At 35.0% G+C, this 13,207-nt stretch overlaps 1 protein-coding gene across 1 annotated transcript in view; it reads left to right on the plus strand.

Moving 5' to 3' along the window:
- Nucleotides 1-208: 208 nt before the first annotated feature.
- Nucleotides 209-13,207, plus strand: part of ABCB5 (ATP binding cassette subfamily B member 5) — a 136,389-nt gene continuing 123,390 nt past the window's right edge. Inside the window, exons 1-4 of the mRNA XM_010366731.2 lie at nucleotides 209-261; nucleotides 3,526-3,580; nucleotides 5,639-5,789; nucleotides 9,408-9,462. Coding sequence (XP_010365033.2) covers nucleotides 209-261; nucleotides 3,526-3,580; nucleotides 5,639-5,789; nucleotides 9,408-9,462 — 314 coding nt within the window. The remainder of the gene's footprint in view (nucleotides 262-3,525; nucleotides 3,581-5,638; nucleotides 5,790-9,407; nucleotides 9,463-13,207) is intronic.

The raw sequence follows: 13,207 nt of genomic DNA on the forward strand, positions 1-13,207 counted from the left end.
TGACAAAATTTGAATCCATGAACTGCCAAGCCAGAAACTTCAGCTGGAGTTGGGGGCTGGGCAGGGTGAAATTCTGAGATGCTTTCTTTTTCAAACTGTGAGAGATGTGGGACGTAGAGAAAGGTGTATATCAACTAAGTGATAAAAGTCACATAGCCATGATACCTTTGTTAAAATTCTATTTCAGAAGAAGTAAATTGTAAATAAGATGGAAAATTCTGAAAGAGCTCAAGAAATGCAAGAAAATTATCAGAGAAATGGGTAAGCTTTCACTAAGTTCTGTAAGTATTCTTCTACAACTTCACATGCAACTCATCCTTTCCACACCTGTAGCAAAAATGTTTATAATTTTTTCCCAAAAATAGCAATGCTATTTGCATTTTGCTGAACTTCAACATAAGCAGTCTTATAACTAATTAAACAGTGATTTTAGGAAGTGCAATAGGATTAATTGTAATAGGATTTATTTATCCAGGATTTATTGATTTTAGTGCTTCAGATATCTCTTCTTCTGAATTTCTCGTTTTTAATTTCTTGTCCACCATTATATAGAAGAAAGGCACCTGCAAATTTTAATTTCAATTATCTGTGGACCCTTCATTCCATGTGGTACATTTAATACAAGAAAATACTGGATTCCGATTATTTTTTCACTGAATAGAGGTCTCTGTGAATATGTATATTATACAAGTTTCTACTCCTGGAATTCATTAATTGAGAGTTTTTAAATGGAAATAATTTTACATTTATTTTATTTCCACTTTTACCATAATAATTGTGTTATATTTGGACATACAATCTATAAAACTGGAGAAGACCCCCCGAGGTCATGTAGTTTATTAATTCAGTAAATAGCCAGAGAGGGTGTTCTTTTGAGTCATTTTCTTATGAGTCAGAATCACAAACTTCCTTAGGCTAAAGCAAATTCCATTTGGGAACATTTTGAAAATCAAAAGAACTGCATTTCAAACTTCTTTAATCTTTTTGTTGTTATTTTCCCAAAGTAAATGTTCCCCTTTCTAAGCGCCTTTTCCTCATAAATTCAAAACATTATCTAAAGATGCCCTAGCATCCTAGTGTGAGGCGATGCTGAGGGGACAGGTTTATTTTAGAATACATTTGTGCTCTTAAGCATTACCTGTGGACTGAATAAATCATGTGTTCAGCATATATTTCACAGGAGGCATTGTAACTGGATAGTTAAGAGTTCGGGCTCTGGCATCAGACTGAAGTTCTATCACTGGCTACATAAACTTGGGTTGTTTTACTCTGTGACTGTTTCCTCATCTTTAAAGTGGTCATGATAATAATATACTACAGACCTCATTGGTGAACCACAAAAGCTAATAGGTCAGTAGCAATACCAACAGCAAACTGCAACATCTATATGCTATCGCACAGAAAATTAGAATGGGGAGGTGGTTGTTTTTGCTGGTTTCCATGAGGAACTGAGAAAATACACACCTAATTTCATTGGGATGACTAAAGAAGACTGGAGAGAATGGGAGAAAACAATATGAAAGAAAATAGCAACGGGAATTGAAGGTAGGAGTTGGATGGGCCCTGAAAAGTGAAATTAGTGGAATATAAGTGTGGGGTCTGGCCATGAAATATAGGCAGGATTCCTATTAGGTGGAGGTAACACATTTGGAGCTGAGAGCAGAATCGTCGCAGCTCTGGGCCATGCTGATTTGCACTAATGAAAGTACTGGGCCACCAACCTCTCTAAGATCCCCTCCAGTTTGCAAACCAGCAACTAGCACGCTAGGACTAGGAGCTAGTGCGGGTGTGACCCGCACAATGGAATCAGTTTCCTCTGGGCGCCTCAGGCTCCGCCCTCGGTCCTCGCCAAAGGACAGTTGGCCCCAAGAACTGTGTAGAGGGAGGAGACCCCCAAACCCGCCCACCCGCCCGCATGTTGCTTTCTTATCTCAACGCTGATAAAGAGACTTTCACAAAACGATTCAAGCCCTCCTTCGAAACCTTTCCATGAAGGTCAATCGGAGTTAGAAATTATTTCCCTGAAACAACATTTACCAAGAGAAGAGGGTTTACTGGGTCTTAAGCTTCAAAATCTGCATCTAGAGGTGGGGAAACGGATTGTAGGGTTTTGCAATGGTAAAGCATTTTTTTGTCATCTCATGCCTCACCCCAGAGCAAATTGACCGGAACACAAGTAAATTATTAATCTCAGGTGGAATAAAATTAAGTGAACTGTCATTTATCAAAGCTGGCAGAATAATGCGTTATAAAGCTGGAGAGGAGCCAGATGTTTGTCTTCCGGTGACGTGTTTATAAAAAACTTAAACTGCTCCCTCCAGTCTTCTCTTAATGTTTCAGAATTTTGCGCATGCATGTGTGTGTGTGTATTTGTGTGTGTGTAACTGACAGATTGCTGTGAAATCAGTGGATACAATGTACAGCTTTCATGTGGACCTCCTTGAAATGTGAGCATACAAAGCTAAGAAATGAAATTTTCAAACAGGGAGACAAAATTCAGAGTACAGTTGTTTAATGTGTACCTACTAGAACTCATTTCATTTAAAGCTCAGATTTTGTTACTAAAGGTTAAAAATTACAGTCCATCACTTCATACTCATTATGATGGCTAATACAAAAAAGATAAAAGAAAAAGGAAAGAACAAGTGTTGGTGAGGATATAGAGAAACTGGAATCCTTGTGCTGGCAGGAATGTAAAATGGTGTAGTTGCTGTGGAAGACACTATGAATGCTCCTCAAAAAATTAATAGTAGGATTAACATGTAACCCAGCAATTCTACTTCTGGGTATATACTCAAACGAATTAAAAGCAATGAGTTGAAGAGGTATTTGTACACTCATATTCCTAACAGCATTAATAGGAATAGCCAAAATGTGGAAGCAGTCTTAAGTGTTCGACAAAACGTGGCAAAAACATATAACGCAATACTATTCAGCCTTAAAAAGTAAATATTGCAACATCTACTACAATGTGGATGAAACACGAAGACATTATGCTAAGTGAATAATTCAAGGATGAACTTTGAAGACAGCCAGACACGAAAGGAGAAATGCTGTATGATTCTATTTATCTGAGGTGCCTAGAGCAGTCAGATTCATAGAGACAAAATAGAACCACGGTAGACAGGGGCTGGGAGGAGGGGACGATGGGAAAATGTGTAATGTGTACAGAGGTTTAGTTTTGCAAAGTAAAAAGAGTTCTGTGGGTAAATCAAAATAAATGGTGGCACAACAATGTGACTGTACTTAGTGCCTTAGTTATACAATTACAATTATCCAAGAAGATAAAGTCTACATTATATCTATTTTACCACAACTTTAAGAAATTCTACTCCAGACACATGTCTTCAAGTTACTACCCTAACAAGTTTACAGACAACCAGTGACAATTGTCTATCATTAAGTCTATTTTTAAAATTTCAGTGTTGGTAGAAATTTGCTACGAAGGTAGCAAAGTATTAATGGAAAAATTTTGTAAATTATATTCACATTGCAACTGTTGCATTTTGAACTTTTATTTTCCAGAACTGTAGAAGAACAGCCAAAACTGAGAAAGGAAGCTGTTGGATCTATTGAGATAGTAAGTGAAATCAGTTAGAAAGTATATGCATTAAAGATTTTAGAGACTTGTCAGTAGTGCGTAGAATGATTGTGTTTATTAGATTGCATCCATTATTTGCGGGTAAAAGGGAACCAAATGATTCATTAAACTATCACAGGAAAAAGTATAAATAATCTCAAAATTCCACAATAAAGGATAGGGAAAAATAGCATAACATCCACATAATGACTCAGTATTTTAAAAGTGTTTGTGGGGTGTGTGTGTGTGTGTGTGTGTGTGTGTGTGTGTATCACACATAAATGTTACCAAAGGATATTTCTGAGTGGTGGGAAATTATGAGTGATTTTTACCATCTATGTTTACATTTCAGTATATTCCAATGATTCTGCATTGTTATGTGTTATTATTTTTAAAGTGTTACAAATCCTTTTAAATCAAAAATAATTATCTAAGTATTTTTTAAAGCCTGTGTATCAGAGAATGTGTCAGTACCCTTCTTTGAAATCATGTTTAAGGAGCGTTTCATGCATGTGTTCCCAGACATGGCCTTCACCAACTCTAATCTCTGTGTCAGCCTGGCTGTCAATGTTATGTCCCCATAAATATACATGAAACAGCCCCTGTTTTTCAAAAGTCAATTAAAAAAGAAAACTGAATAGTAGCAGAACATGATAAACTTTATCAAGGAGATAGCATTATTCTGGAGGAAGGTGGAGGAGTAGATACTCTCTTAATGTCCGTAATGCTGAATGCAATGCTGTGGAAGTAACACTATAAATATTTATTAGCTATTGCACTGATGAATGGAAAAATAATTTTTTGGTCTCCATTCATAAAATACGCAGTAAGTTCCTCTTGCTGTTATTCAAATCTAATTACATTTTAATGCTATTTAAATTTTATTTTGGCCTCTCTTGGTAAAATAAATAATCCATGTTTTCAATTCTGCTCATGGCTTGGTTTTGGACAGATGCTATGGGGACAGAATATAATATAAAACACTCAATAGATGGCTTTCAGGCATTTCTTTCTTATTCCAAACAGCCCTTAAAAATTATTGTTGACCCCCTTAAATATCCTTATTTACAGGATAGGCATTGTTCTGGGTAGAAAAAAGAAATCTAAGGAATTTAAAATAATCACAAATATAATTCATTACATTTTTACCAGTTAGTTCTGGTCACTGAACTTAGCCGTGATATTGCTATGATGCCAGTGAGCCTAGGGCATTGAAAGTGTGTAGATCAACTTTCCATAAACTAAGATATTGTTGTTGCAGTCTCCAAAATATCTTAACTTATTCCAAAATCAACCAAATGGAATGAAATTTCTGATTCATACCCACCTCTGACCTGACTTGTGTCAGGTATCTACAATTTGTACTGATTTAGCTGCTTTATTTATTTTTATTATTATTATACTTTAAGTTCCAGGGTACATGTGCACAACGTGCATGTTTGTTATATAGGTATACATGTGCCATGTTGGTTTGCTGCACCCATCAACTTGACATTTACATTAGGTGTTTCTCCTAATACTATCCCTCCCCCAGCCCCTGACCTCCCAACAGGCCCCGGTATGTGATGTTCCCCGCCCTGTGTCCATGTGTTCTCATTGTTCAACTCCCACCTATGAGTGAGAACATATGGTGTTTGGTTTTCTGTCCTTGTGATAGTTTGCTGAGAATGATGGTTTCCAGCTTCGTCCATGTCCCTGCAAAGGACATGAACTCATCCTTTTTTATGACTGCATAGTATTCCGTGGTATATATGTGCCACATTTTCTTAATCCAGTCTATCATTGATGGACATTTGGGTTGGTTCCAAGTCTCTGCTCTTGTGAATAGTTAGCTACTTTACTTTTTAATGCCTTTAAAGGAGATGGTAAATTCTCAGTTTTAGTATTTGTTTTTACTTTAGATATAAATACATATCTATGATTTTATGCATTTATTTACCATCTTAATCAATGTGTAAAGTCATGTTTACTAGGTGGCAAAGGGTGTAGGCTGCTGTTTTGTGTGTGTGTGCTTGGTGTGTTTGTTTGTTTTACAGCTGTGGTGCTTGTTTTCCTCAGTTCCGCTTTGCTGATGGTCTGGACATCACACTCATGATCCTGGGTATACTGGCATCACTGGTCAATGGAGCCTGCCTTCCTTTAATGTCACTGGTTTTAGGAGAAATGAGTGATAACCTTATTAGTGGATGTCTAGTCCAAACTAACGCAAGTGAGTATACGATTATTTTTCTGTATCACTCAAGACACAAAAGCACTGAATAAAGCAAACACACATTAAGCTCGTAAGGCAGATTATTGTGTTGTAAAACAGTATCCATATAATCTGTATTTAAGTCATTTATTCTGCTATATTGCTAGGCACTAAAGAAACAAAATCTGGCCGGGGGCGGTGGCTCAAGCCTGTAATCCCAGCACTTTGGGAGGCCGAGACGGGTGGATCACGAGGTCAGGAGATCGAGACCATCCTGGCTAACACGGTGAAACCCCGTCTCTACTAAAAATACAAAAAAACTAGCCGGGCGAGGTGGCAGGCGCCTGTAGTCCCAGCTACTCGGGAGGCTGAGGCAGGAGAATGGCGTAAACCGGGGAAGCGGAGCTTGCAGTGAGCTGAGATCTGGCCACTGCACTCCAGTCCGGGCGACAGAGCGAGACTCCGCCTCAAAAAAAAAAAAAAAAAGAAAAGAAAAAAGAAACAAAATCTTAATGACCACTGAGGTCTATAATTAAATTAAATTAAAATAAATAAATAAATAAATAAGAAACAAAAATCCCCTATTAGTCAGGGTTCTCCAGAGAAACAGAATCGATGGGATGTGCGTGAGAAACAGAGAGAGAGAGTGTGTGTGTGTGCGCGCACGTGTGTATAGAGAGATTTTAAAGAATTGGCTGGCTCACATGGTTATAGAGGCTGGCAAGTTCAAGAGGGTGGGCCGGCATGCTGGGGACTCAGCAGAGAGCCAATGTTGCAGTTCAAATCAGAGAGCCATTTACTGATGTTATGTAGGAATCATCTGAAGCCCACAATAGTTCAGCTTGTCTCTCTGAGAATTCAAATAATTTTTTATCAGAAGTGGTGATTACATCAGGATTTTATCAAAGGCTTGGGTCATCCCAGGCCACTAGGATGTAACACATCCTTTAAAAATAAGAAATCAAGGCCGGGTGCAGTGGCTCATGCCTGCAATCCCAGCACTTTGGGAGGCTGAGGCCAGTGGATCACCTGAGGTCAGGAGTTCGAGACTAGCCTGGCCAACATGGTGAAACCCTGTCTCTATTAAAAATACAAAAAAATTAGCCAGCCATGGTAGCAGGTGCCTGTAATCCCAGCTACTTGGGAGGCTGAGGCAGGAGAATCGTTTGAACCCGGGAGGCGAAGGTTGCAGTGCCAAGATTGCACCATTGTACTCCAGCCTGGGCAACAAGAGTGAAACTCCATCTCAAGGAAAAAAAGAAGGAGAAAGGGAGGAAGAGGAAGAAGAAGAAGAAGAGGAGGAAGGGGAAGAAGAGGAGGAGGAGGGGGAAGAGGAAGAGGAAGAAATAATCAAGTATGATCAAATCTTTCAGTTTACTAGTTACTTAGGTTTTGTTTGTTTGTTTGTTTGTTTGTTTGTTTTAGTAGTTTTTAGCCATGCACTATATAACATAATGCAGAAGAGAAGAAGAAAATTATAGCACTAGAGACAGGTACCCTGAATTGGTGGTGAGAGAAACTAGCGATTAGGTGTGGAAAAGGTGTTTTTATATTGCCCTTATTTGTAGGCATCTTTCGTGTATCCTTTATAGCATCCTATTTCAGGGTCATGTCTTTCAAGGTGACATTATTCTTTAGGTGTAAATGCCAGTGATTTTCCTACGCACTGATGTAATAGCTATGAAGTGTTTTTAATCTGGTAGATATTATAAATATTAGTAATTTCCTGATTTTATGTGCTTTTCCCCAAATTCCACACTAGGAAGTATTGTTATAAATACTTATTATAACTGGGACAAATGACTCTTTAAGACCTAGACTGTCTTTTCATCAACATTAGCCTATCTTTGTGCAGTCTACTTCCCTCTGTGCTCTGTTTGACTTTAAATTCTAATTTATACCTAAATTATACCTTCTTGTTTTCCAAAAAGCAAATCTTTAAGCAAAAAAAAAAAAAAAAAATCTTTAAAGCAAAAAAAGTCTTTAAACCCAAAAGCAAATCTTCTACGTGTACTAATCTTGAGTGGAATAAACTCATTGCTTCCATCTCTGTCTTTCCATAATCTCCTGCTTAAACAGTTATGATTTTTTAAATATTTTAATAATATAAATAAAATTAAGAATATAAGGTAAAATCTGACATATTAATGATGTAAATTGATATATGTGCTAAACAATTTGTTGTTAAACAAATGGAGCCACCAATTCACTGAGTAAATATTTATTGATTGTCAACTACATCTGTATGAACAAATGAATGAATGAATGCATGAGTAAATGAGCAACCTGGCAACCTAAGACCTTCTGCTTGGCAGTATTCCTTTTGTTCAATTTTTTCTGTAATTGATTGCCTTACCTGTTTTGGATAGGCTAGGTACTACATATCTAATTGCTATTGCTGTGAATTCTAATTTTGTTGTTGTTCAAGGCTTCTCCAGTTTCCTGGTTTTATCAAATGTGGTAAACATATAGAGGAGTTCAATAATGATTTAGATAAATTCATGGATATTATTGGTATATTATAATACATTGTTAAAGAGAAATAGGGATATTAAGAGGCAAACCTTCAACCTTCTAACATTGATTTTCAGGAGGATAATAGAGCAAGATTATTCATTCCTATAAATAAAAATATTAATAATAGCTATCATTAGTTGGAGATCCATTTTTGTTTGAGTCCTGATCTTCCCAAAATATTACCTCTATCAATATAATCTATACACTGAGATTATGCCATTTTTATGAGATTGCAGGAACCATTTTTAGAAACAATGTTTATTTCCTTTATTTGCTCAGTTAAATCTCATTGAAATCTCCATTTCTGCCATATGAATTTTGGTATTTTTTCCTACCACAATTCCATAAATAGAATAAGGGAGAAATTATTGTTGGCATATAAATAAAGATCATAAACATTGTAATATGTGATGATGTTATGGTTATAACAGATGAAGAGTCATGATGTCTGCAGTTCATTTCAAATGTTGATTATAAAGGTATAAGGAGAAAATTAGAATCATGGATATCGACCACAGTTTTGTGTTGTTGGTGAAATCAGGACTTTGGTATATTACACAGTGTACAATTTTTTTTCTACTAGAAGATATATAGAAAAGTTTACATAGAAAACTAACAACCTTTTAACATTGTTTTACCATGTTACTATCCTGGTTATACTCAACACGTTTCAATGAGCTTTCCATTTTTCCCATGGCTAATTCTTCTAGAACTTACACACATGTTCTTGCTTTTCTTGGACTTCTGAAATCATTCCTTGGAGTGTTTTAAACTGAATTCAAAGTATATAATCTCAGGCAGAAGCAGGGAATTCTATTACTATTATTTTCCTGACTGTTGCCTGATCAGAGATGCCCCAAAGAATTCTTTCCAGTTATGAGCTATATGGATAATGCTTCCTTATAGTTTTCCAAGTTTCATGAGTACTTCTTCAGAGCAGAGATAATTATTTCTAGTTCTAGGTTAAAGAATAGAAAATGAGATGATAATAAACCTGTTTGTGGGCAGTAAATCTGTTGTCTTAAGAGGGCACTATATGTGGTTTGGAGGGCGATCTGTGTAACAGTATGATCAATTATAAATTAATTTCCTCTATAATTTAAATAACCTTTTTTACAGCAAATTATCAGAACTGTACTCAGTCTCAAGAGAAGCTGAATGAAGATATGACTGTGTAAGTTCAAATGAAATGTTAATATCACATTTGTTGCCTGATGCTTTATTTAAAGCTTACAAGAAAAAAGCAACTGAAATTTTGTATGACCATTAATATTACATAACAAATGATTAAAGCAAACATTTCCTCTTCTTTCATTAGGCATATAAAATGCAATTAGCACATATTTTTTCTTCTACTCGAAAGATATATAGGTCATAGGCTTTGAGTTGTATTTGACAAAGTTGCCATCAATTTAAAAATTGTAAGGATTTGCATTTTTGTAGGAATTTTGCCTCCCAGCAATATCCTGGGAAAGAAAGGACTTGATTTGCCTTCTAAAAAATTATATTCCTTGTGAGGCTCATTGAAAATTCTATTTCTTTAAACATCAAAAATCACAAAATGTGTGCAACAAATAAATAGTAAAAGTAAGAAAATACTTTTTAAAATAAAAATACTAAGGTTTTATTCACACTAAATTTGGAGACTAATTATTCAGACTATTATGGTAAAGTTGTATCCAAACAAAAAATTGTAAAGTCTGAATAATAAATAACTTACAAGGATGTTCTGTTTTGTAATTTTAGGTATTAAACAGTATGGTTCATTTACTCAACATGTTCTGACTTTCTTAGGTAGACACTACCTCTCTCAGTATATTGACTGGATTTCCATACTGCCTCACTAAAATTTTCTGGGTCTTTACTCTAAATCTAAATGATTCCTATTCTTTTCCCCCAAAGATGAAGACACCATGTTGTCAAGGGACACCCATCACATTGCAGTGACATCTTCTGGGCCTTAATTTTTTTAATTAAAAAATTATAATTGATGCACAATAATTGTATATATCTATGAGGTACATAGTGATGCTATAATACATGTAACACATAGTGATCAGATCAGATTAATTAGCATATTCATTATCTCAAACATTTATCATTTCTTCATGTTGGGCATATTCAGTATCTTTCTTCTAGCTATTTGAAATCATGTAATATATTATTGTTAACTATAGCCATAGTTAACTATAATACTATAGGACATTAGAACTTATTTCTTGTATCTGGCTATAATTTTAGCATTAACAAATATCTCCTTATCCCTTCCTTCTCTCTACCTTTCCCAGCCTCTAGTATCCTCTGTTCTTCTTTAGTTTTAATTCCTAATATGCCCTGTCCAATATGTTAGCCATGGCCATTTGTGGCCATATAATTTTGTTTATAGATTTAGGGGGTACAAGTGCAGTTGTGTTACATGAATATATTGCATGGTGGTAAAGTCTGGGTTTTTTGTGTAACCATCACCCAAATAGTAAACCTTATAGCCATTAAGTAATTTCTCATCTCTTACACCCCCTTTTACCCTCTCAGCCTCTAAGTCTCCAATGTCTATTATTCCACTCTCTTTGTCCATGTGTACACATTATTTAGCTCCCACTTATAAGTGAGAACATGTGGTATTTGACTGTTTCTGAGTTATTTTATCTAAGATAATGGCCTCTAGGTCCATCCATGTTGCTGCAAAAAAAAAAAAAAACCATGATCTCACTATTTTTTATGGCCGAGTAGTATTGCATGCTGTGTGTGTGTGTGTGTGTGTGTGTGTGTGTGTGTGTGTGTGTGTGTGTAAACATTTTCTTTATCCATTCATTCATTGATGAACACTTAGGTTGATTCCATATATTTTTCTATTGTGAATAGGGCTACAATAAACATACAAGTTCAGGTATCTTTCTGGCACAACGATTTCTTTTCCTTTGGGTACATACTCAGTAGTGACACTGCCAAATTGAATGGTAGTTCAACTTTTAGTTCTTTGAGAAATCTCTATACTGTTTTCCATAGAGGTTGTACTAATTTACATTACCCCCAATAGTGTATATGTTCTTCTTTCTCTGCATTCTCACCAACATCTATTATTATTTGACTCTTTAATAGTAGACATTCTGATTGGTGTAAGACAGTGTTTCACTGTGGTTTTATTTGCATTTCTCTGATGATTAGTGATGTTAAGTATTTTTTCATATGCTTTTTGGCCATTTGTATGGCTCCTTTTGAAAAGTATCTGTTCATGTCCTTTGCCCACTTTTTAATGGAGTTATTAAGGTTTATTTTATTGTTGTTGTTGAGATGTTTGAGTTCCTTGCAGATTCTAGATGTTAGTTTTTTGTTGGTTGCATAGATTGCAAATATTTTCTCCCATTCTACAGGTTGTCTTTTCACTCTAAAACATAATCTAAAAGATTTTTTTTTTGCTGTGCAGAAGCTTTTTAATTTAATTAATTTCCATTTGTCTATTTTTGGTTTTGTTGCATTTGTTTTTGAGGTCTTAGTCATGAATTCTTTGTCAAGGCCAATGTCCAAAAGAGTTTCTCCTAAGTTTTCTTCTAGGATTCTTATCATGTCAGGTGTTAAATTTAAGTCTTTAATACATCTTTAGTTGATTTTTGTATATGGCGAGAAATAGGGGTCCAGTTTTATTCTTTTGCTTACAGATTTCCAATTTTCCCAGCACCATTTATTAAATAGGATGTCCTTTTTCCAATGTATGTTTTTGTTGGCTTTGTTGAAGGTCAATTGGTTGTAGGTATGTGGCTTTATTTCTAGGTTCTCTATTCTTTTTCCTTGATTTATATGCCTATTCTTATACCAGTACCATGATGTTTTGGTTACTATATAGCCTTGTAGTATAATTTGAAATCAGGTAGTGTGACACATTCAGCTATGTTCTTTCTGCTTATAGTTGCTTTGGTTATTAAGCCTTTTTTTTTTTTTTTTTTTTTTGGTTGCATATGAATTTCAGGATTGTCTTTTCTAATTCTGTGAAAAATGACATTGGCATTTTGATAGAAATTGCATTGAGTGTATAGATTGCTTTGTCCAGTAAAGTCATCTTAATGATATTGATTCTTCGGATCCATGAGCATGGGATGTTTTTCCATTTGTTTGTGTCATCTACAATTCCATTCATCAGTGTTTTGTAGTTTTCCTTGTAAAGATCTTTTAATTCCTTAAATATATTCTTAGATATTTTTTGTAACTATTGTAAATGGGATTGATTTCTTGATTTGATTCTCATTTTGATCATTATTGGTGTATAGAAATGTTACTGATTTTTGCACATTGATTTTATAACCCGAACCTTGACTGAATTTGTTAGCAAATCTAGGAGTATTTTGGTGGAATTGTTATGGTTTTCTAGGTATAAGATCATATTATCAGCAAATAAATAATTTGACTTTCTGTTTTCCAATTTGGATGCCTTTTATTTCTTTCCGTTGCCTGATTTCTCTATGAATATGAAGTGATTAAAATTAAATGAAATTTAAAGTTCAGTTTCTCATTCTCAATCACATGTCAAGTGTTAATAATTATATCTGGCTGGCTTCCATACAGTACAGCATAGATATTGAACATTTTTTTCATCATGGAAAGTTCTATTGGATAGTGTTGTTCTGGGCTACAGTGTGAATGATGCTCCCTTGAATTGAGTTCTGCTGCAGCTTCAACTTTCTTTGGCGTAAAGTTCTTTTCTTAGCTAATTTTACATAAAATTTCTCTATATTGGATCTTTTGAAAATTCTTGATTAGGATCTAGGGTAGTGCTTTCTACTGAATTTTTGGTCTTACAGTATTAAGGCAGGGCTCCAATGTACAGTCTCAAAGTATATTTTTTTCCACAAAAAGTTTAAAAATTTTTTAATAGGAGCATCTGTTTAAAAGTAGACAATAAAAATAAATAAATAAATAAATAAATA

Source organism: Rhinopithecus roxellana, chromosome 6 (genome assembly GCF_007565055.1).
Source record: "Rhinopithecus roxellana isolate Shanxi Qingling chromosome 6, ASM756505v1, whole genome shotgun sequence".
In the NCBI taxonomy this organism is placed as follows: Eukaryota; Metazoa; Chordata; class Mammalia; order Primates; family Cercopithecidae; genus Rhinopithecus; species Rhinopithecus roxellana.